General features: G+C 42.6%; 1 protein-coding gene across 2 annotated transcripts in view; it reads right to left on the bottom strand.

Moving 5' to 3' along the window:
* Positions 1-2,215: 2,215 nt before the first annotated feature.
* The window catches only part of ezrb (ezrin b), an 89,745-nt gene continuing 66,462 nt past the window's right edge, over positions 2,216-25,498 (bottom strand). For both annotated transcript variants that reach the window (XM_039738911.1, XM_039738910.1), the window contains exons 8-14: positions 21,790-21,886; positions 12,981-13,144; positions 10,843-10,973; positions 10,388-10,548; positions 7,499-7,591; positions 5,468-5,710; positions 2,216-3,593 (exon numbers count right to left, since the gene is read on the bottom strand). In XM_039738911.1, the coding sequence (XP_039594845.1) occupies positions 3,429-3,593; positions 5,468-5,710; positions 7,499-7,591; positions 10,388-10,548; positions 10,843-10,973; positions 12,981-13,144; positions 21,790-21,886 (1,054 nt within the window). In that variant the 3' untranslated portion in view covers positions 2,216-3,428. The remainder of the gene's footprint in view (positions 3,594-5,467; positions 5,711-7,498; positions 7,592-10,387; positions 10,549-10,842; positions 10,974-12,980; positions 13,145-21,789; positions 21,887-25,498) is intronic.

The following is a 25,498-nucleotide window of genomic DNA, read 5'->3' as shown; positions in this document are numbered from 1 at the left end:
GGCCTGGGGTGGCTACGGAAATTGAACTCAGGTGTGATACACCACAGTTAGGTGATTTTTAACAAGGGGCAATTACTTTTTACACAGGGCCATGTAGGTTTGGATTTTTTCTCCTAAATAATAAAACCATCATTTAAAAACTGCATTTTGTGTTTACTTGTGTTATATTTGACTAATGGTTAAATGTGTTTGATGATCAGAAACATTTTGTGTGACAAACATGCAAAAGAATAAGAAATCAGGAAGGGGGCAAATAGTTTTTCACACCACCGTACGTGGCATTGATTCAACAAGGTGCTGAAAGCATTCTTTAGAAATGTTGGCCCATATTGATAGGATAGCATCTTGCAGTTGATGGAGATTTGTGGGATGCACATCCAGGGCACGAAGCTCCCGTTCCACCACATCCCAAAGATGCTCTATTGGGTTGAGATCTGGTGACTGTGGGGCCATTTTAGTACAGTGAACTCATTGTCATGTTCAAGAAACCAATTTGAAATGATTCGAGCTTTGTGACATGGTGCATTATCCTGCTGGAAGTAGCCATCAGAGGATGGGCACATGGTGGTCATGAAGGGATGGACATGGTCAGAAACAATGCTCAGGTAGCCCGTGGCATTTAAACGATGCCCAATTGGCACAAAGGGGCCTAAAGTGTGCCAAGAAAACATCCCCCACACCATTACACCACCACCACCAGCCTGCACAGTGGTAACAAGGCATGATGGATCCATGTTCTCATTCTGTTTACGCCAAATTCTGACTCCACCATTTGAATGTCTCAACAGAAATCGAGACTCATCAGACCAGGCAACATTTTTCCAGTCTCCAACTGTCCAATTTTGGTGAGCTCGTGCAAATTGTAGCCTCTTTTTCCTATTTGTAGTGGAGATGAGTGGTACCCAGTGGGGTCTTCTGCTGTTGTAGCCCATCTGCCTCAAGGTGGTGCGTGTTGTGGCTTCACAAATGCTTTGCTGCATACCTCGGTTGTAACAAGTGGTTATTTCAGTCAAAGTTGCTCTTCTATCAGCTTGAATCAGTCGGCCCATTCATTCTCCTCTGACCTCTAGCATCAACAAGGCATTTTCGCCCACAGGACTGCCGCATACTGGATGTTTTTCCCTTTTCACACCATTCTTTGTAAACCCTAGAAATGGTTGTGCGTGAAAATCCCAGTAGCTGAGCAGATTGTGAAATACTCAGACCGGCCCGTCTGGCACCAACAACCATGCCACGCTCACAATTGCTTAAATCACCTTTCTTTGCCATTCTGACATTCAGTTTGGAGTTCAGGAGATTGTCTTGACCAGGACCACACCCCTAAATGCATTGAAGCAACTGCCATGTGATTGGTTGATTAGATAATTGCATTCATGAGAAATTGAACAGGTGTTCCTAATAATCCTTTAGGTGAGTGTACATATATTAGAGATAGATATCAATTATCTATGGAGATATAGATATATAGAGATAGATAGAGAAAAACTGATTGTGTGAATGGCACAGGTGAGCTGGTCATGTGGTGGTTCGTTTTTTGTCACATTAGGATTTGGTTGCTTTTTTGGGAAAACCAAACAACAAAGGGGCCGGAGTCGAGTTAAATTTAAATTAAGGCAAATGACGTTAATTAGCAGCAAAAATTAATCTTCTGGTCACTAATGAAGACTGTTAGAGCAGGGGTATCGAATTCTGGGCCTGGAGGGGCGCAGCGGCTTCAGGTTTTCTTTCTAATTATACATCTCCCCAAATCTGACTGAGTCTTAACCAGATTTACACAGAATTCACTTATCGCCCAAGAGGTTAAGATGTCCGCGGCGACTCGTTGCTTTTCCACACACCCTCACTCTTTAAGTCTGAGCTTCACTCTTTCCACACGAAAAAGCTGCTCACCATGGACGCCAGAGACGCTTCACACCAAACCCCCAAGTTCTACCCTCTTCTCTGCACACCATGACAAAAATACAAGATGGAATGCACTTATTTGCAGATCTTTATTGTGAGAAATGTTTTTAAGAACACCATTCATGATTTGCAAATACAAACCAGTAAGTTATAAATGAATACATTCTGTTCATAAATGGCTAGTTAAACTACTATGTATATATATTTATATATAATATTTATATTCTGAACAAGGCCAAGTGTGCCAATACACTCAGGAAAAAAGAGTTGCGAGAAATACTACTTGATTTCTGCTCAGGGCGGGAGCAGACGGATTATAGTAAAAAAAAAAAAGTGGGAGAGGTGTTCAATTCAAATGGAAGAAAATAGAGCGTTCCATTAAAAAATAATAATAATAATAATAATGCGACTTAACATTTTGGAAAGATAATATACATGACAAATAGTGCATTTCGTATGATCATTTTCTTCAAGGGCTTTTCAAAGAGGTGTATAAAACAAGTAATATAGGAATAGAGATAACACAAAACCCTTCAATTTTGGAGTCTCTGCTTTCAAAATGTTAATACCATAAATGCCAAAAGTACGTTATATTTCTTCACTAGAAATGGACTAATATTTATCTTTATACAAAGAACTGCATGCAGGCTGAATACAAATTAAATCGGTTACAACTATGTAATATTAAAAAAAAAAAAAAAGTCTGCGCTTAATACAATAATAGATTTTTTTTTGGTTAAGAGTCACAGGAGCTTATACATTTCTTTTTAATTATTATTATGCTGCTGCCTATTGCAAAAATATACAAAGCAAGTTTACGCACCCTTCAATTTTCAGGAACAGCCCCCATCCTCTATAAATACTAGGCTAGGTCGGATTACTTATTATAAGAGAATGTCACACCTTTACAGGAAGAGTATTCTGGTGGCAAAGCTCACTCGCTTTGTTCCATATTTCAAATAGCTGAAAGTATTATCTGCTCCCTCGTCTTTTTTTTGCGTCTTCCAAGCAGACAGACATTGAAAGATCTGATTGCGTAGTTAGGTTGGTTTTTTTTTTTTTTTTAAACAAATGGTTAACCTGACCGCATCCATCGCACGGAGTTTGGCCTCCATCTGCAATGTAATCAAAAGGTACTTTAGCTAAGTGGTGGCTCAGTCCCGATTCCCACAATACGTACACATCTTCTGCTCAGCCTTTCGCTTTGTGCAAATGAAAAGCTTGTAGTGTAAGCTAGAAGACCAAAGTCCACAATACCACTGGCCAAATTATTATTACGTACAAAATCCTGACAGATTTGGCACTGAATTATCAGAGTTTGAATAGACTACTGTGCCTTATCATTAATTAGAATTTGCTCTCAACAAGTGCATACTGTTTGCTAGTGTATCCCATGGTGGATAGGAGAATTCTAGGGGGTCCAACTGTGACCACTTGCGGGGTTTGGGGGAAAAAAGGGAAAACAAAAATTTGGAGATCTGCTTTAATGGGGCACAGCCACACCACTCGGCATTGCAAAAGTGAATTTACAGAGCTTCAAACTCGTCGATCCTCTGCTTGGTGTTGCCTTGTCGAATTTGCCTCAGCGTCTTGTACTTGTCGCGGCCCGCCCGCACGTTCTCCGTATGGATCAGGTCATTGTGGGTCTTCTTTGTTTCATCTCTGGCCTGGGACAACTCCGAGCTTAACGCCTAAAAGCATTCAAGTGAAGGGAAACACAAAAAGGACACGTCAGTTTATCATCTCATGAACGACAGACCAAAAAAAAAAAAACGGGTCACACGTGTGGCACCTCAGAAATGTGATAGAACAAGAGACGAGACCATTCAGTCCATCAGGCTCATTTGTTTCGCTACTCTGGCCCAAGATCCTTCTTAAAGGTCATCCAGGTTTCTGCATCCAACCCCATTGTCTTAGTAGTTGGTTCCAGATTCCCAAAACTCTTTTGTGTAACGAAGGGATTCCTGGCTTTGCTTCTAAACGCGCTTCCAATGTTGTCCTCAAAAACGTGATTTGGTACCAAGTTGAAAGAATTCAACGGGATCTGCTTTATTAAAAGTACAATTTTGAACATCTGTGTTTGTATTTATCAGTTATCTCAAGAGTAGGAAAACGGTTCTAATGGGCTCGGAAAAATCTCAGAGTGACACAAATTTGGTGCCATTTCTAGAAGTGCGTAGAAGTAATAGCAGTCTTTCCAATTTAGGAAACTAGTCCAACTTCACCAGGACTGAGGAGAGCTCCGGAGATGTCCTAACTCGCTAGGACTTGACTGACGCTCACAGTCCGGGAATGGCAGAATGTAATTTCTCGTATTAGGAATTTGTTAGTTTTTGCAAACCCCTTGGGGTCAGAGTGCAGGGTCAGCGCCCCTGGAGCAATCACAGGCTAAGGGCCTTGCTCAAGGGCCCAGCAGAGTAGGATCTCTTTTTTGGCAGTGACAGGGATTCGAACCGCCATCCTTCGGGATACCAGCGCAGATCCTTAGCCTCAGAGCCACCACTCCGTTTTGGAAACGTTGGACAACAATGACCCCCCGACAGAGATGGAACAACATCCGGAGCAAATCTCGTACCTCGTGTGACCGCTCCATCTTTGCAAAGAGGCCACCAAAATGAAACTTTTAGTAATGCTACCTTCTTTTGGTTAAGAGGAAGGTGCAGCTTTGCAACAGTGATGATATGGCAGTGTCGCACCTAACCGTTTCTGGAATTTTGACGCATGAGGTAACACAGATTTCTACATTTCCCCACCACTCCACAGTGAGGTAATGCTAATGCAAAATCGACAGACACATAAAACTCATTCCTCCAAGTGTGGATGAGCATGCTTAGGTGAATCACAAACGGGATCACAGTGCCAGCACACAGGTGGGTCATGGGTGGAAGCCGAGCTATTCTCAATGTTGTGGCAAAATGACAATTACGTGTAGCTTAGCACAAATATCCTACCTTATTATTGGTTTCCTTCTCCTATTCCATGAAATATTTATTATCATCACGATCTTTGTGGTGAAGTTAATGTTAGAAAACTATAAAATGGTATCACGTTTTCTAAGGAAACTACAAAACTCCTTCACAAGTGCCATTTTGTGGCTTGATGTTTTGTATTGGGTAAGCTACTTTTCTGTACTTTTTTTATTAAAGAACCAAATCGAGAAAGCAATTCTGTACTCAAAGAGTTGTGGTAATCGGGACCTAGCTGCCCTGAGAGAGAACTGAAACAGAAACCTTGACACCCTTCAAGAAGGATCTGGATGAGATATTAGGGGACCTTAGCTACTGTATTAGCTAAACAAATGAGCTTCATAGACCAAATAGTCTCCTCTTTTGTAAAATTTTGTTTGTTCTAATTATCTAAACAGCCTTCATTTTTAATGACAGAGTTACTTGGTATTGAGGAACTTAACTTGAAAATACACTCCATCGGCTGATCAACGTCATCAATGGAACTTTATAACTAAATAAACAGTTATCACGAGTATTTCCATCAGACCATTCCTCCGTGGATTCTATTTAAATTTAAAATGGCAAATATCACATCCATATAACTTATAATCTCCTACCAGAAGCTGCTGCTGGACCCGCTCGTTTTTCTCAGCCTCCGTGATGCGCTGCTCTTCATTGCGGTGATCGTCGATGCCCTCATTCATCAGTTCGGCGCTGTAGCTGCTGTGGTTTTCTTCAGCTTCGTCTTGATCGTTGTCATCAATGTTGTCATATATTGGGGGTGGGGGCAGAGGTGGGGCCATCATCACCAAGTGCAGCTCCTCTTTAGTCTTCACCAAGTCATCCTGCGCTTCTCTGGCCTTAAATAACAATTACAATTGATATTAACTCTGTATTAAAGAGAATCATGAAACGAGACGAGACCATTGCCAAGAGATTTGTTTCAAGTCCCGCCCTCCTCTCAACCATTTCCGGTTCACGGCCCACGACCCCGGTCCTCTCACCTCTCATTCGTGTGAATGCTTTTGTCAGACACAGTTCCTGCACTCTCATCTCTTATAAATTTTAACGTTTTCCACACTTTAAGATCCCAATAAAAGACAACTTGCTACGTCCAAATCTTATTGAAGAATTTCATCCCAAAGATTTATCAACAGAAGAAATGAGAACACGGGCAATCCTAGCATCGAGAAACGACGAAGTCAAACGGATTAAACGTGAAAATTGTCGATCAGTTACACTGCAAATTAGTTAAATGCGTATCGATAGACTCTGCTGAAACAGTTGGTGGTGATGGTGAGGAAGACGAAAACATCAACTTACAATATCACGAAGAATATCGACAACCGTTAACACCGTCTGGCTTTCTACCGGCCGAATTACTGTTGAAAGAACAATGTATCGTAATGTTATTGTGCGATTTATGTCTGAGTGATGGGCTATGCATTAGGAGAAGATTAGTTGCATTCAAAATTGGTTGAACAATTCTGACATGTAAAATTTTAACAGGTGACAAGTAATGCAGTCCATCTTCACAGGGGAGCACATTAGACACCAAAGGAGATCTTGATATATGCCATTCATATTAAAACGTTTACAGCTTCCTGTTAGAACAGCTTTTGCTATGACAATTAACAAATCACAGGGGCAAACATTCGAAAAAGTCTGTTTATGTATTAGAGGGAAAGCAACGAAATTCACTCACGGCCAGTTATACGTCGCGTTGTCACGATGAAAGTCCAAAGACGGAATCAAAATTCAATGCGATATTGACAAAAAGTTAACTCCAAAAAAACTCTGCTTTAAACTATCCAGATATTTGGATTTGTTATCTGTTCTACTGAGAACCGCCACAGACGGTCACATTCTGCTGCCTCTTGGAGAACCATCACCGACATCACGATGGAGCGACGCGGTCGCTCCTCCAAAACCCCCCTCTTAAAACGGTGATACAATGGGAAACAAATACAGTTTATTTTTTTTTTTTTACCTCCTCTTTCCTGTATCCACTTTGAACATTTAAAAGTCTGTACAGCAGCTGTCCTACTCTTTGTCTTTTACTTCTGGCCCCGGACGTAGTTCAATCTATTGGCACAAAGTGTCGTCTAGCGGGACGCCAGTTCTTGATATTTTAGTTTATCATTTAAAAATGGAATTAGAATCTGAAAATTAATTTTCGATTAATTCGGAAAAGAATGATACCAAACATATATACGTAGGTTTTAAAATAAGACACATTTAAAGCATGTACTTTTAGACTTAGGATTTGTTTTCTATCTGAGAGAGAGACAGAGGAGATTGCCACAGACAGTCATATTCCCCGTACCTTGGAAAACCGTCACCGACATCATGGTGGAGCAACGACAATTGCTTAAACTACCTTTACCAACCCATCGTGAGACACGTCACAAACCGTAGGCGACCCATTTCCCATTAGATACAACAGTGTGTCTCGATCTTATGCGACTCAACAGCACCAACCCATAGTTGAAGAAACTTTTTTTTTTTTTCATTTAAATATATGGTGTGGTTTTCCCCCTAACCCCCCGTTTTTTTTTTTTTTTAATTTATTTAGGGATCTGTTGTCACACCAACATTTTAAGGTTTGCTCAAACTTAACACATAAAAACACAAGCAGGAAAACTTACTCTTTGTTGCCACTCGTTTGCTTCGTCTTCCTTGCGCCTCTTAGCGTCCTCTAGGAGTGAAATTCTTGCCGTGTATTCTGCCAGCTCTGCAGCCTAAGGTGGGGGGCAAAATAAAAAAAATAAATAAACGTCAGAGTCCACCTACAGCTGTCGGAGTCCTCCCTCAACAGCTTTATTTATTGTGTGGTAATTTATTTGAAGATCGACGGCGTAAAACACTGGTCAACAAGCATTTTGCTACTGGGATTCTTTCACCTGTACAGTACTTTAACAAATTTCACTTGCCAACTCCGTTTTCGTCCAGCGGCACGTCACCTTTTTTTAGTTATGATGTTCCAGGTCTTGGACAACTAGGGTGACTGGACAGTAAAGGTGATGCATTTCAGCATTTAAGAAATAAGTTTGGTCTCGAGAAAAGTGAAGCGAGAATTGAGGAAGGTGTTTTTGTTGGCCCTGAAATCCGTGAACTGATGCTTGACGAGGAGTTCACAAGGAAACTGAAGCCCACTGAATCAGCACCCTCATTCGTGCAGGTTGTCCAGCACAGAGCAGAGAATTATACGGAGCTTGTGGAGAACCTGCTGAAAGTATATTAGCTTACGGGAGCCCGAATGTCACTGAAGACGCATGTTTTACATTCTCGTCTCGACTTTTTTCCACCAAATCTAAGCGATGTCAGTGATGAGCATGGGGAAAGATTTCATCAAGATACAAAGGTGATGGAAAACCGATATCGGGGAAAATTCACTCCAAGCATGATGGGTGCCTACTGTTGGTTCTTGCAAAGAGAGGTGGACATGCAGTACAAGCGCAAAAGCGAGTGCCTCCAACACTTTTGGGCACGCTGACCTCACTTTTATATTGAGGTAAATATGCTTTAAAAAACATGTCTCTGGTATTGTCTTCTGGTTTGTTTTCAGAATAAACACATCAAAAAAATTTTGGTGGGACAGAGTCCAAACTCCAGATATTGTGTCATATTGAGGATGGCATGGTGGCGCAGTGGGTAGAGCTGCTGCCTCGCAGTTAGGAGGCCCGGGTTCACTTCTCCCTGGTCCTCCCTGTGTGGAGTTTGCATGTTCTCCCCGTGTCCGGTTTCCTCCCACAGTCCAAAGACATGCAGGTTAGGTGGACTGGCGATTCTAAATTGTCCCTAGCGCGTGTGTGTGTGTGTGTGTGTGTGTGTGTGTGGTGGGCTGGTGCCCTGCCCGGGGTTTATTTCCTGCGTTGCGCCCTGTGTTGGCTGGGATTGGCTCCAGCAGACCCCCATGACCCTGCAGTTAAGATATAGTGAGTTGGATAACAGATGGATATTATATGGATATTCAAAAGTGTCAAAATGTCAATGATGTGTATTTCAAAAACCTGACGTGCTAGCTTAATTCCGATTACATATATGAAATCAGTTAAAAAAAAAAAAAAAACTTAATAAAGAGCTGCTCTGAAGTTCCCAGAAGCAAACAAAAAATATTTTTTTGTAGACCAGTGAGATTTGTAGAGGCTGGGTCTTCTTTCTTCCACCGCCACAGTCCCAAGATCCGTGGGTTGAAGCCTGCACTCCACAGCCATTGAAGATCACGCAAGGACAGTGAAGACAGCAGAGAACATTACTGGGGTGCCTCTCCCTTCACCACAGCACATATTTTACAAACGCAGTGTCCGCAAGGCCTGCAGCATTGAGCAGGATCCCCTTACACACCTCTCTTCAAGAGAAGACACTGCAGCATCAGAGCCAGATCTGCCAGGCTGCAGGAAAGTTTTTACCCCCAAACTGTCAGACTCCTTAAAAACCAGGCTGCCCCCTGGGACCTTCCACATGGCCTCAACCACCTCTAAAATCTGAACTTTTATACATGAGAGCCACTGTCCTAAAAAGACGAGTGTGCATGTAGAGAAGAACTGAAAATCTCATACTGACCTTTAAGGATTTGGACATTCTTGATATCCCTCTGCTGTGAAACGTTCTGACCGGCCATTGTTTACTCGTCTTAAACTGTTGTCATACAGCCATTTCTGTGCTACCTCACACTGGGTTGCATTATCTGTTATTTACTCATTACATATTTATTGAATATATGTATCTAGATTGCACAATACCATACATTGCATCAATGTTCATATTGCTTACTACACGCCATATTGCTGCTACTTTTGTCTCGTCTTGTTTGTGTTTTAATTTTCATTTTTCATTTTTATTTGCACTTCATATTGTTACACTGTGGACCCCGAGCTTCTCAATTTCATCTGTCTATATACCTGTACATGGTAGAGATGACAATAAAGTTTGTTGTGATTTTTGATTTTTTTTTTTTTTTAATGACTTTCACGGGCATCATTTTGAGCTGCCTTTGTCATTTATCCATCCATTATCCAACCTGCTATATCCTAACTACAGGGTCACGGGGGGTCTGCTGGAGTTAATCCCAGCCAACACAGGGCGCAAGGCCGGAAACAAGCCACGGGCAGGGCGCACGCACGCACGCACGCACACACCACACACACACACACACGGGACAATTTAGGATCGCCAGTCCACCCTAACCTGCATGTCTTTGGACTGTGGGAGGAAACCCACGCAGACACGGGGAGAACATGCAAACTCCACGCAGGGAGGACCAGGGAAGTGAACCCAGGTCTCCTGTGAGGCAGCATCGTTACCCACTGCACCACCATGCTGCCCAATTTATCTATTATTTAATTTTTTTTTTTTAATTATATGCAAAGTTAAAACACCGTCAAAAGATGAGTCACACAAATAAGTGATTCCTGCTGGTAACCCTGGTCTCGTTTAAGAAGTTTTTTTCTCATTCAAGCCTTTATAAGTGTGCGGATGATTGCAAGTAATTAATCAAAGCTGTATATATTTATAAGGCACTTGTAGGCCCGTACCAGCTGTTCTTGGCTCTTCATCTGGTCCTCCGCCTGTCTGGCCAGCTCCTCTTTGGAACGAACTGCAGCCAAGCGCTCCGCTTCCAGGCGCGACGCTTCCATTTCAGCCCTTCTCCTTTCTTCTTCTAGCTGAATGGCTTTCTGCATCTGATCTTCAAGCTCTGTCGGGAGAAGAGAGATCATTAAAATCAAGAACCATGCATTAATTTGCCTTCTCACAGTTTTCATGTTTTTCGCTGGAATCACAAGCTTATTGTTGCACATACCACGGAGCAGTTTAGATTGATTACCGTTGGAGTCGGCGACACTTTTCCTGGTGAATTATTTAATAAAAATAAAATAAAGCAATACAACCTAGCCAGTCGCGGTTGCCTTCTACTGTACTTGCTACTAGTAATGCCAATCTACCACACCTTTTAACCGCATATTTCATAGAGAAAAGAAGAGAAACGTGCCTCTTTCTGCCCTCTTGGTCTTTTCCTCAAACTGCTGCAGCCTTATCATGAGCTCCTGCTTTTCTCGCTCCATCTGCTCCTTCTCTTTTTCGATGTTCTCCCTTTTCTTCTTCTCATTTTCCAGCTGAGCTCTGCAGATAACAGCATAACAGCACAAATGACGACCGGGCGAAACAATGGAGGGTATTCAAGAGACAAACACGGCGGACGCGGTGCTGGCTAGGAGTGCATCGAGTCTGTAATAAACTAAATCTTGGAGGATTACAACACCATCACTCATGGCTTATCGTGTTGTCTCAGATAACCAGTCAATATTTTACATCTCGCGGTTTCATAACGGACATCACCCCCAACATGATTTTACGCTATTTTGTTTGATTCATATTTCTGCATCTGGAAGGCTGATTAAGTCGACTCCTAGAGTCCTATAGGAAGCCAGCTATAAAAATCTGAAAATGCAGTCGACTGTTTTGTACAACAGGAGGATTTCCCCTTTAAGGACAACTGTGGCAGTCACCTCAAACTTAGTGCTGAAACAGAAAATGTTCTCCAATTTAGTATGAAGGCAAAAAATCGGGAGAGGTTAACTCATGCCATGCATGTGCACCTGGGGATCAACTTCCTAATCCTGCTGAGGTAAGTCATACCACCCTGGGATGACAGGGGGCGCTCACGCTAACTCGCTCTCTCCTAATTAGAGATCACCAAAAAAACCACGATAATAGGCAAACATTGGGACGCTAGTTTGGGTGATTTGAACTCTCTTTTGTCAAACGCCACTTTAGGTTGGGGGTCTCTCTCTCTCACCACCCACCCACACACCATTTCAGCCATTGCCAGCTCTGAATGCCAACTTTTCCACTCCTAATTCGAGATCACCTAAAGAGACACGATAATAGGCAAACATCGGGACGATACTTTGGGTGACCTGAATTCTCTTTTGTCAAATCCCACATTGGGTTCTCTCTCTCACACCACATACACCATTTTGGCCATTGCCACCTCTGAATGTCAGCTTGTCCTGTCCACCTCAGAATGCACCACTCCTAACTAGAGATCACCTAAACAGATGTGATAACAGGCAAACATCGGGACTCTAATTTGGGCAAACTGAATTCTCTTTTGTCCAGTTCCTCTTTGGGGGTCTTCTCCACACCCTATGGCCACTATCACTACACTTCTGAATGCCAACTTGTCCTCTCCACCTCAGAATGTACCACTCCTAATTAGAGATCACCTAAAGAAACACAATAATAGGCAAACATCAGGATGCTAGTTTGGGCAATCTGAATTCTCTTTTGTCAAATCCCACTTTGGGGTAGGGGGTTGTCTCCCTCTCACCGCACACACACGGCCACTATCACCACACCTCTGACTACCAACTTCTCCTCTCCACCTCAGAATGTGCAACTCCTAGTTAGAGGTCACCCAAAGAAACATAACAGGTTAGTACCAGGAAATAGTTTGGGTAATTTGAGCTCTCTTTTGTCCAGTCTCTCTTGGAAGGGGGTCTCTCTCGGACTCTCACCACACACACACCCCCCTCCACTTCTGAATGCCAGCTTGTCCTCTCCACCTCAGAATGCACCACTCCTAATTAAAGATCACCAAAAAAACACGATAATAGGCAAACATCGGGACGCTAGTTTGGGTAATTTGAGCTCTCTTTTGTCCAGTCTCTCTTGGAAGGGGGTCTCTTTCTCTCACCACACACACACACACACACACACACACACACCCCTCTACTTCTGAATGCCAGCTTGTCCTCTCCACCTTAGAATGCACCACTCCTAATTCGAGATCACCTAAAGAGACACGTTAATAGGCAAACATCGGGACGATGCTTTGGGTGATCTGAATCCCCTTTTGTCCAATTCCTCTTTGGGGGTCTTCTCCACACCCCACGGCCCCTATCACTACACTTCTGAATGCCAACTTGTCCTCTCCACCTCAGAATGTACAACTCCTAATTCGAGATCACTTAAAGAAACATGGTAATATGCAAACATCGGGAGGATACTTTTGGTGATCTGCATTATCTTACGTCAAATCCCACTTGGGGGGGGGTGGGGGGTCTTCTTTCTCGCTCACCCCCACCACCACCATCACCACCACCCCCACCATCTGGTAATGCTAACCTCTCCATTTGTCGCTGGTGCTTCTCTTCTCTGGCCTGAGCCTTCATCTGCTGAACCTCAATATTGTCAGGCTTCCTGCGACGCATGTACAGCTCATGGTTTCCCATGCACAGCTGAAGAATGCGTTTGTTGATTCTTAGGCGTGGGGCATAGAAGATAAAGTCCTGTATTCAAGGAGGGAAAAAAAAAAGAAAAGAAAATGATCACAACTTCTTTCTTTTGAGAAACCGTGCAGGTAATGCTGATAAACGCGTGGCTTGCATTCTACTGCAGTTAGAGAATTCAGTTTCTGTATGAGTAATCTGTTAAACCTGCCGCGTGTTTCGTAATCATTTGTTCAGCCTGACTACTCTCGACTTCAAGGTCATCTAATTTGCCAGCCAGTATCTAGAACTTTCAGGCATTTCTTGCACAGAAGACTGGAAATATTACATTTTTATACAATAAAGGAAGGAAGGAAGGAAGGAAAAACAAACTGATAAGACATTCTTGTTGGGTTCAATGGAAACTGAAAATGGGACCTTTGTGAGCATGTCCCGAGTTTCAGTGCTAACCAGTACATCGAACACTAGTGTCACAGTACCATGGATCAACTGGTAACCATGCGGTATTCCTTTATACTGTTCAGAAAGACGAGGTACAAGTTAGCACGTTTTGAGGTGCGTTCACATATAATGCGAGAGTCGCCTACTGCGATAACCGTGTCTGTGTGTCTGTCTACATAAAGCAACTCGGCCCCAAAGGGTGGTCAGATTTTGTTCAAATTTAGCAACCTGATTTAAGGGGAAAAAAAAAAATTGTCGGGATGGTTCAATTTTCGTTGAGAGATCTCAACCATATTATGCAATCTTGCAGTTTTCAGATTTCAGCAACTCCCATTGTAGTGAGACATTCAGCAAAATGGCCCCTTTAACTCTTTGAGGGCTGAATATTTTTCCTCAAAAACCAATGGTTTCACTCAGAAACCAACATAAAACATCTGTTGCTGCATGCTGTGGCTGCCACTTTGCCAAGAATCCCCTTGGGATTAACAACGTATCTATCTATCGGACTATCTAAGAATGTGCGACAGGCTTGACGCCAGGCTGTCTTCACGTAACGGTCGCAGTGCATTACAATCTGGTTTCTACCTCTTATTGTTAAGTGGCAGTCCTCCCTGGCGAACATTGTCAGCACCACAACTAGCAGGGGACCAATCGGCTGAAGCTGGAACCTCACATTCGTTTTCGATCACTTGTATCAAAATCAGAGTCTGACAAGTTATAGTCCAGTTCAGAGATAATAATAGGCAAAACGTCATCCACAGAGTATTTTGCTTTACGCGTTCGCTTTGATCTCGTGCCAGATGTCAGTGCCAGTTTTGCTGTTGTGTGCACCATGCTACTCACGAGAGCGCAGGGAATCTCGGTCAAACCGCTGAATTTAGCTTTCCTTCTGGCAACGAGAGTCCAACTAAAATGTAACGGTTGGTTCTGTCACAGTTTACAGTCGATTACCATCATCAACTCCTTCAGCCCTGAAAGAGTTAATTGGCTAACTAGAAAGACTACAATAAGCAAAGCTATCAAGGCAACTCGGGCCCCTGTTTCAGGCGAGATGTAATGATTACTATAATGTGATTAACGTAATTAATGATTACATCTCGCCTGAAGCAGGGACCCGAGTTGCCTCGAGAGCTTTGCATATTGTAATGTTCCTAATTAGCCAATAAAAGGGATCATTTTGCTTAACTGCTCTGCTTACCACATCCATAATGGCTAACACGGTACAACACCCTAGTACAGGGTGGTCCAGATCTAATTATACAATTTTCATTACATAGAAAATCACCCGAAAAATCCCGGACCATCGAGAAGTGTGTGAACTGACGACATGAAGAATCGTTTTCATGCCGAATTGGAATCGTCCCCACATAAATCAAAGTCTGGATCTGCATAATTAGATCTGGACCACCCTGTACTCCAGCATCTCCCTTTGAAAAGCACGGACAAATCTGAAAACTCTGCCTTTAAACAAAAGAAACATTCAGTGCGACTGCAACTACAAATTAGTTTATGGCTTCAATTTTACCTTAAAACAGGTTACATCAACTTTAATTGTTTGACAGCTGCCGAGATCCCCACACCGCCAGGGAAAGGCCGCAGACATGAAAGCAGGTCATATAACATCTAAAGCCACATGAAATATTAAACTATAAAAAGTACAAACCATAAAACAGCAAAAAGGAACTTCTCAGAAATGTATGGACAAGAAAAAGAAATTATGTAAGACGGAACTGACTACAATAATAATCAGCAGACGATATTAGTCCAAAAAACCAAGGTTATCAACCTTCAGCTAAAAACAGGATTTTAACCATTTAATGGCACAGTAAACATGAAGTTCCCAAAAGGGATATCAACATAGGATGGGTTTAGAAAAGGAACTGCGGCTGATCTGAGTGGCTACGCAATTTCTACGGCACACAATGAGGCGGATTGTGCTGCTTGGGTAAGATTAGTTAAGCTCTGGTCATCTGGTCAACTAGTCGGTCTGGGTTTTTCATTTTCTCTGAGCAAGTGAGGGGGGAAAAAAAAACACAAACAAAAAAAAGACCACCACATTTGGCCCCCAGGTTCCAAAATTTAGGATCCAAAGTAGTCTGTGTCATCCATATTGTCATTGATAGCAACTATACAAACTCTGATCCAGATTGGTCAAAGGGTGTAGGATTGTAAAGGGCCAGCAGGTGGCAATGGTGTGCAAAATAGAGAAAACAGTAGAAGAAAAAAAAAACACACACACACATCAAGACCCCCAAATGTCCACATACTGGGTTCTGAGATCCAGATCGGTCAAAGGAGATTGTATACAGAATGTTCAGACAGCCATTCAATTTTATATTATAGGTACAGATAGAGAGACGGTATACACACATATACAGATTCTTATACGATTTGTTTCTCTTTTCTTGTAACAATTTTTTTGGTAAAGCACTTTGAGTTACATCCGGTGTATGAAAACACTGTCATCCATTAATGCCTGATATTCATTTGTATTCTGTATTAGGAATGTCATTTTTGCGTTCATTCCTATTATATTCCTTTGAATATTTGTGAAGCGTTTGAGAATGGGAAAGATGCTATATAACTTAAAATGATAAGGGGAACATTTGTGTTGAGAAACTCGTATCCTTAACCAAAATATTTCATCATCCATACAGAACCTATCATAGCAAATGAGGCTAAGTGTTTGCATTTACTCATTCTACACAGGATTTTAATTTTCAAAATTATATAGAAGTAGGATTTAGATTACAATTTGATTGGGAACAAGTGTGGTCGTTATCCAGTTGTGATATGTGTAGAAAATGCAAAATATACATGGCTTAAAGATCATTATGCATACTAATAAAACATATGAATTAAAGTGAGAAAAATCAGATAAAATAGGGGATGGAGAAGAGCTGGTAATAAATATGCAAAGATACATAGATATGAACTATATGACAGATAGACATTAAGTTAGTGTAGTAGGCAGGATAAGATCTCTAGACAGATAGCATAGCTGGCAGGATAAGATCGATAGATCATTAGATTTAGTGTAGTAGGCAGGATAAGATGTATATCTCTATCTATATAGTCATCCCTCACCTATTGCAGGGGTTACATTCCAGACCCCCCAAAAAAGGTGAAAATCCACAATGTAAAAACCATATATTTATATGGTTATTTTTATATATTTTAAGCCCTTATAAACTCTCCCACACTCTTATAAACATTTCCCGCACAGTTATACAGCATAAACCCTTTGTATTCTCTTAGATATTAGGTAAGATTCATTGAAATGATGTACATAAACACATATATATAGTAAAACCTAAATGTTATAGATATCGAGCGTCTCGGATATCACATATGTTACATGTTATGTTACAGCCATTACGATATGTATTGCTGGTGGCCTGTCTATGTACAATGCAAGAAAAAGTTAACTCTTTACACAGCGAAACACGTTGATGCTGAATGAGCGAGACGAGACTTCCTGGTTAACGCAGCAGAATCGAATTCGGTGCTTCGTCGCTGAGCCATTCAGCACACAGGAACTTAACTCCGTGCTCTGATTGGGTAGTTACTCAGCCATCCGCCAATAGCGTCTCTTGTATGAAATCAACTGGGCAAACCAACTGAGGAAGCATGTACAGGAAGTAAAAAGACCAGCTGTCTAAGTGAAAAATCTGCATTATATATTTAGATATGTTTCCATATAAAATCCACGAAAGTAGAAGCGCGATACAGCAAGGAAATACTGTATATACACACACACATACATACTATCTCTCTAGATATTATATAATATATATATATTACTGCTCAAAAGAATTAAAGGAACACTTTTTAATCAGAGTATAGCATAAAGTCAATGAAACTTATGGGATATTAATCTGGTCAGTTAAGTAGCAGAGGGGTTGTTAATCAGTTTCAGCTGCTGTGGTGTTAATGAAATTAACAACAGATGCACTAGAGGGGCAACAATGAGATGACCCCCAAAACAGGAATGGTTTAACAGGTGGAGGCCACTGACATTTTTCCCTCCTCATCTTTTCTGACTGTTTCTTCACTAGTTTTGCATTTGGCTACAGTCAGTGTCACTACTGGTAGCATGAGGCGATACCTGGACCCTACAGAGGTTGCACAGGTAGTCCAACTTCTCCAGGATGGCACATCAATATGTGTCATTGCCAGAAGGTTTGCTGTGTCTCCCTGCACAGTCTCAAGGGCATGGAGGAGATTCTAGGAGACAAGCAGTTACTCTAGGAGAGCTGGAGAGGGCCATAGAAGGTCCATAACCCATCAGCAGGACCAGTATCTGCTCCTTTGGGCAAGGAGGAACAGGATGAGCACTGCCAGAGCCCTACAAAATGACCTCCAGCAGGCCACTGGTGTGAATGTCTCTGACCAAACAACCAGAAAGACTTCATGAGGGTGACCCAAGGGCCCCATGTCCTCTAATGGGCCCTGAGCTCACTGCCCAGCAGCATGCAGCTCGATTGGCATTCGCCATAGAATACCAGAATTGGCAGATGCACCACTGGTGCCCTGTGCTTTTACAGATGAGAGCAGGTTCACCCTGAGCACGTGACAGAAGTGAAGGGTCTGGAGAAGCCATGGAGAACATTATGCTGCCTGTAACATCATTCAGCATGAGCAGTTTGGTGGTGGGTTAATGATTGTCTGGGGAGGCATATCCATGGAGGGTCACACAGACCGCTACAGGCTTGACAAAGGCACCTTGGCTGCCATTAGGTATCAGGATGAAATCCTTGGACCCATTGTCAGACCCTATGCTGGTACAGTGGCTCCTGGTGCACGACAATTCCTGGCCTCATGTGGTGAGAGTATGCAGGCAGTTCCTGGAGGATGAAGGAATTGATACCATTGACTGGCCACCACACTTTCCTGACCTAAATCCAATAGAACACCTCTGGGACATTATGTTTTGGTCCATCCAATGCCACCAGGTTGCACCTCAGACTGTCCAGGAGCTCAGTGATGCCCTGGTCCAGATCTGGGAGGAGATCCCTCACACCACCATCTGTCATCTCATTAGAAGCATGCACCGATGTTGTCAGGCATGTATACAAGAACACAGGGGCCATACAAAGTGCTGCGTACAATTTGGAGTTGCTGCAATGAAATTTGGGCAAAATGGACTAGCCTGCCACATCATTTTTTCACTCTGATTTTTGGGGTGTCTTTGAATTCAGGGCTCTGTAGGTTGATCATTTTCATTTCCATCAAACGATGTGGCATCCTTTCGTTCCTAACACATTACCCAGTCTATATCAGTATAGATATCCAGGAGGATTTCTTTTTCCCATTGAGATCTGATGTGTTTTCAAAGTGTTCCATTAATTTTTTTGAGCGTTTTTTATATATACATACATACATACACACACACACACACACACACACAGAGAGAGAGAGAGAGAGAGAGAGAGAGAGATGAAATGCACGCACTATGATAGACAGAGAGATAAAGCTGAAAGAGACTGTGTAAAAGAAATTAGGGCTTGAACGTGTGCAAGGTAACATGAAGTAGCGACTTCAGTGAGTGAGGGGGAGAAGGCGTCAAGCACCATAAACCAGCACGATAAACGAAGCGGTCAGCAGGATGGCTGCCTCCAAAGACTTCTCCCCCAACCTGCTGACAAAAGCATTTATTTGTTTTGTGGCTGTAACACCAAGTAGCCAGGTTACCAAACACGGACCTCCATGGAAACCTCGATAATAATCTTATCTCAAGTGTGTTTTATGCTGTAGAGTATCCATTTTACTTTGAAGTTTTTTGACAAACCTCATTGGTACAATCTTGAGGAAAAAAATGGATTCTAACTAAAATAATTACCTATACTTCAAAAATAATTCAGTAGGCAAACTCAGGCAGATATTATCCCTTTCTGTGACAGGTATAAGGTAAAATAATTAATTACATGAAATATCATTTATAGCTGTATGGTGGTCTGAGTTGGCAGCAGCTGCCAAACTCCTTGAACCCGGGACTGTCAATTGTCATGTCCAAGATGAGCCAGGCAATAAGGACACAAACAAGCAATAGTCAAGTGCACCAAAGTGCTTCGTGCTTTTATTTAAACTAAACAAAGTCTAAGGTTAAACAAAAGAACTGAATTATTTGAATAGAGGTGGGCAGCATATTCCATCAGCTAGACAAGCCTGCTTTGAGATTTGATGCAACACACCAGACCTGGGCAGTTGAGGAGGAGCACAGGACCTTGCAAGTGTCTCTCTATATATTGTAGATCTTCTGGGTCAGGACCGGAGAGGAACGTCATTCTCAGGTGGCCACATACTGTCTGAGATAGGCAGGAATACCAGGAGAAGCCAGCTCTAAAATAGCTCCATCAGCAGCGGGTAAGGGGGGGTGGGGTACAGACACAGCACTTACAAAGCACTGGAGACGCATCACCCAGCTGGTAAAGCCCATCAGCCTTGACTTGTGACTGCTGGCGAGCCTCGAATGTGGACCAAGTGGCATTTGAGTTGTCTTTGACCCCAGCTGAGTTAATAGAACTGAAGCTGGGCGTCGAATATGAGGAGGTAAAGGATTGAAGCCGCTAGGAGTGCACGGAGCTGCACAACACCTGAGCGGCATGGCAGAAGCAGCACTCAAGAAGCCAAAAGTTCATTGTAGTGCCACTTACCATCAATTGGCATAAAGTGGCAAAAAAAAAATGGCAATTGGACCTCTGGGTTTTTACAATATTTTAACACGTTGTTGATCATCATGGTGTGGAGAGTGACAAAAGAATTTTATTGCACTCACTACATGTCACAATATTACTACTGGGCAATGTAGTAATCGTAATTAATTAGAGTCACTAATGATCTAAAATATGGGCATCTTTTGGGTATGAGGAATCCTGAGGTGTTTGATGAAAATCCCCACGAACAAAGACAGGCTGGGTATAAAAACACTGGTCCTTTAAGCCGGGATTCAACATAGCTAATGATTTGCACTAACAGGATGTCACAACGTACGAATGATCTATATAAGAAAAAGTTAGTGTGTGTGTGTGTGTGTGTCCACAGCCCCTCTGAGCAAGCTGATTGGTTAGTTCTGCTATGGTTGCTCAGTCAAAGGCAATTCAGAAAGGAGGCACCGGGCAAGAGAGATTGATACATATGAGGATACAAAAGGAAGGTGTAAGAGGAACGCGGAGAGTCGCCAAGGTTCTCACAAAGGGCAATGGTGGCTCATCTACCATTGACAGTAGTCAAAAGGTGGACAGGAGCGGGGAAGGCACAAGGAAATGACAGAGTCAGAGAAGCAGGCATTATGGGAACATGATCAAGAGAGGTTAAGACACACTTACTTTCACCTCCGTAACATATCCCGCGTTCGCTCCTTCCTCTCCTTCTCTAATGCTGAGAAACTTGTCCATGTTTTTAATCACATCCCGCATTGATTATTGTAACTCGATGCTGGCAAGTGCCCCTTCTAATCTTATATCACAACTGCAGCTTATTCAAAACTCGGCTGCCAGAGCCCTCACTCGAACCAGCAGCAGCAATCGCATCACACCCATCCTGCTCTGCCGTCAATGGCTCCCTTTGTCTTACAGAATCAAATATAAAATCCTACTAATAACCTACAACGCCTTAAACGACCTCACGCCAAACCACATCAGTGAACTTCTCCATCACTATGTGCCTGTCCACCCACTAAGGTCCTCTGATTCTGGCCATCTTGTTGTGCCCCACGCTAATCTACACTCCATGGGTGACAGCAGGGCCTTCAGCTGTATGGCGAGCGCCCAGACTCTGGAATGACCTACCGAAATGAATCTGGTCAGTTGACTCCATGAATTCTTTTAAAAAACAACTCAAAACTCATCTATTCAGGAAGGCGTTTAGCTCTACTTGACTTTATGTCCCTTCTCTCAGTTTACCTCTCTGTCAAGATGTCATGTAACCTGTGTGTGTGTGTCTGTTAGACCATCAATTATGTTGTCTGTTAGGCTTTTTTGTTCTCAGAATTCACGGTCGTAATCTTCTTTATTTATTTGGTTTGTACAATGCTATATACTATATACCCTGCTGTTCTTTCTTATATTCTGTGAGTGCCTTTAGCATGGGAAAGGCGCTATATAAATAAAATGTATTATTTTTATTTATTATTATGATTATTATTAACATGGAGGGCAAATGCAAGGCAAGGAACATCAAATATTTTTTATATTTTACTCTTAACTGCTTTGGACAGTTCATGTAGCTCGTGGAAAATAAAATATCAGATGACTTCAACTTACTGGTGATTTCTTATCAATAGGCTTTATAATGAACTTCTTGTCATTGAAGGAAATATTTCGGATTTCACTCCATGGGAATCCAATCTTTGGGGTCAGCCTGCAATAGAGATTTAAAAGAGGTTTTATTAGTAATAAAAACGCATTAAAAAATACATTCGTAAAATACAAACAGAAAAACCACCTGTACAATAGGATGAAGAGAGTAGTGGACTCCGCATATCGTAAAGGCTCGGGGCGACAGGATCGAAAAATTCAGATGTTTCACTGAGATGTTCCAAACATATAGAACACATTGGTCACCTGCTTCAGTATATAATTAATTATGTCTAGGAAGCTTCACATACACATTTCTTTGTTAGAAATAATGTAATATTTTAAAAATAGTTTTACTTATTTAGCTGATCCCCTTATCGAAGGCGACTTGCAACATTTGTGATACAATTGGTTTCATTTCTTTTGTTTTTCCAGTTGGAGCAGCACAGGCTGGTCAAGTGACTTGCTGAGGGTCACACAGTGCTGTCAGTAGTGGGATTTGAACCCATAAATTCAGGGTTTGAAGTCCAAAGCCTAAACCACTACATTACATACTACCTACAAACACAATATTTCACAGCCGAATTCATATTCATGTGTGACAGATAGCGCCCCCTATCGCTCCCTTAAACCCTCGGATCAAACATCAGACACCAGGTAAAAGTCCAATAATTGACTTTATTAGGACACAGTAGTGCACAAAGCTCTCCACAACACTCATTAAATACTCCACAATACAATAATCAATAAATCCTCCACTCCCAGACGTGTTGCTACCCTGCCACCCAGCTCAGCTCATCCATCTGGGATTTCCGAGAGTCCTTTATAGTCCTTGTCCCAGAAGTGCTTCTGAACCCTCAAGTTCATGCGACTTCCTAGCACTTCCGGGTCAGATCAAAAACTCTTCTTTTTTTATCCCGGAAGTAGGTCATTTCCTCTGTCCCTGTGACCAGGACCGGGGTATAGGGCACATAAAAGTCTCTGAGCCTCCCTGCAGCGTCCCCTTGCAGACCACATGGTATCCAGCAGGGCTGTGAAGGAAAACTCCAATATCCTGTTGGCATTTGGGGCACCTCCATGCTGCCGGAAGGGCTCCATCTAGCGGCGTGGGGGTATTGGCCAAATGAACGGCCGGCCATAGTTCACACGTCTTTTTTTAACTTAATAATCTGAAAATATCTGGACATGACCTCTTGTAGAGAAAACATAATTATGTGAGAAAATCCCTGTTCACGAAGGTCTATTAAAAGATATTCTGCCAATATTTTAGCATTGAACGTCCCAGGAGGACAGACTGACAAGCAGACCCTCAATTTTATATATTACTAGGGGTTGAGGATAGAAAACAAAGGCTTATTGTGTACAGTGGAACCTTGAGTCACGAACGTCTCTAAACACATACAAATCGGTTTACGACCAAAAAGTTCACTAAACTTTTGCATCTGTTCACGACCACACACTCGGGTGATGAACAAGCCAGTTTCCCTTCCGGTTCGTATGCGCTGATGATTTCCGCACGTGTTCAGTCTTTCCCTGCACATTGTTCTCGGTCAGACGTGCGTACATTCGCTGTGAACTCTTTGTGCTCTATTTCTCTTGCTTTTGCAATTAAGTATGGCCTCTAAGCAAGTGAAGAGTGGTAGTGTTGGTGAGGAGAAAAATTGAAATCGAATTAAAGAAAGAAATTATTGAAAAGTATGAGCGTGTTGTTCATGTTACCAATCTTGCCGCCGAGTACAAGTCGTCAAAATCTACGATTTCGACTATTCTAAAGCCGAAAGAGGCCATTAAAGCAGCTGATGTTGCAAAAGGAGTTACAGTGTTAACCAAGCAGAGGCCTCAAGTGCTGGAAGAGGTTGTGGTATAGCGGGTCCACAGCTCACGTCAGAGGCCAGTTTTAAAATAATCGATCTCCGCACTCGCGGCGCTGCGAGGGGGCATGGTGGTGTGTGGCCGAAGCGGTTCCTGAGGAGTTTGTGATGTGGGCGTTTCTCACCTAAGGGCACAGGCGAGAGACGGTCCGCATCCGTAATAGTTCCCGGGGGCTGCTGATTGCCACAGCTGCCAAATCCTCTTCATAAATAGAAGCGCGAGGCAGCTTGGAAGGAGAAAAAAAAAGGGAGAAAGAAAAGAGATGGAGGTTGCAGGAAGCAGTGTGAGGGGAGAGAGAGAGAAGGATCACAGGCAGGCAGCTCGACAGTTGAGCCCTAGCAGGGGTGTTTGGCCAACACCTAGGGCAGTTGGAAGTGGTCACTCCCAATGAGCATTTAGTGACCAGAAGAAAGATGGCTGGCCACGTAAGGCCGAGAAGGCAGCGGGAGTTGGGAGGCTTGGGCGGGGAATTCACTGACGTGAGGGTCCTGCTCGTTAGTGAAGCCAAGTCTCGGTCTGGAGAGTGTGCAAGCGAAGCCAGGGATCGGGAGGCCACCAGACCAGATGAGCGGAGAGAATGTCAGCTGCTGGTAGGGCGACTCTCCTGTTGCGGGACCCTGATGGGAGAAGCAGGGGAGGCGCCAGGTAAAGACGACACCGGGCTTTGTTGTTTTTAAAGGACGGCTTCCCAGCGTTGTTTTAACGTCATTTTAAAGGATTGTTTGGCACTTTTTTTTTTCTGTTATGCCTCAATGCCAAGCTCATCGGTGATGGGTTCAAGAGCTCTCAGAAGGAAGATGGGAGTATGCAGCGGACCCGCATCATCACAGAGGTGGAAAAACTGTTGCTAGTTTGGTTTAACGAGAAGCAACTTGCAGGGGATATCGTAAGGGAGGCGATGTCATACGAGAAAGATTCGTGGCGGTTTGCTGCAAAACTATCCTTCTACGAGTGGCTGGTTCTTCCTCCTCACTTCCTTTTTGCCAGAACTCGACTCATGCAAGGTTAGTTTTCATTAGAAATTAAGGATTTTTCAAATTTTCATTTTTTTCCCCTGTGCTTAAAACTCATTTAAAAAAAAAAAAAAGTGTTTACAGGGAGCGGTTGGTAAGGCTGTAGCGTGAACTCTTGCAATGTTAGTTTTCTCTGTTCAAGGTTTTCTTATTCAGTGTTTTTACATTTAGTTTACTACTACGCTGTGCATTCTATGCTACAATTAACTATGTTTTGTGCTTAAAAAATCTTTAAAAAAATATATATTTACATACAGTTTGTACGGTCCGGAATGGATTAATTGTATTTACAGTACATACAATCCTATTGTGGAAATTAGTTTGGGTCACAACCAAATCGGGTTGCGAGTAGAGTTTTGGAACGAATCACGGTTGTGACCCGAGGTTCCACTGTATTTTTAATGGTGGCCTTTGTTGTTACTGCTAGCTGTCCGTCCATCCGTCCATCATCCACACTGCCTCTCCATCAATGTCTCTGCTCACGCGAGTCGAGAGTTTGTTCTTGTTGGCATCGATTGGATTCCAGAATTGTGTTCTCTCCTTCTTTGGGTTGTAACCACAAAACACAGCCATGCCGGACTCACCCTCTTAGTTTGTGGTGCTTAAATTAAGATTGAAAGCTGACAAAGCAGGAGTTACACAACCACCATTTGATTCTCCATTATTGTGTGTTGTACTTCTACTTTTGATGAAGCCTCACCTAACACCCCCTTACAAAACCTCCATTTTATAGTACAGTAAATAGAATCAGCACGCAGCTTTGCCTGGGGAAGTTCTGTTAAGCTCTGGTC

The sequence above is a fragment of the Polypterus senegalus genome, chromosome 16, assembly GCF_016835505.1.
Source record: "Polypterus senegalus isolate Bchr_013 chromosome 16, ASM1683550v1, whole genome shotgun sequence".
NCBI classification, from domain to species: domain Eukaryota; kingdom Metazoa; phylum Chordata; class Cladistia; order Polypteriformes; family Polypteridae; genus Polypterus; species Polypterus senegalus.
This window is presented reverse-complemented; position numbering and strand designations above follow the sequence as displayed.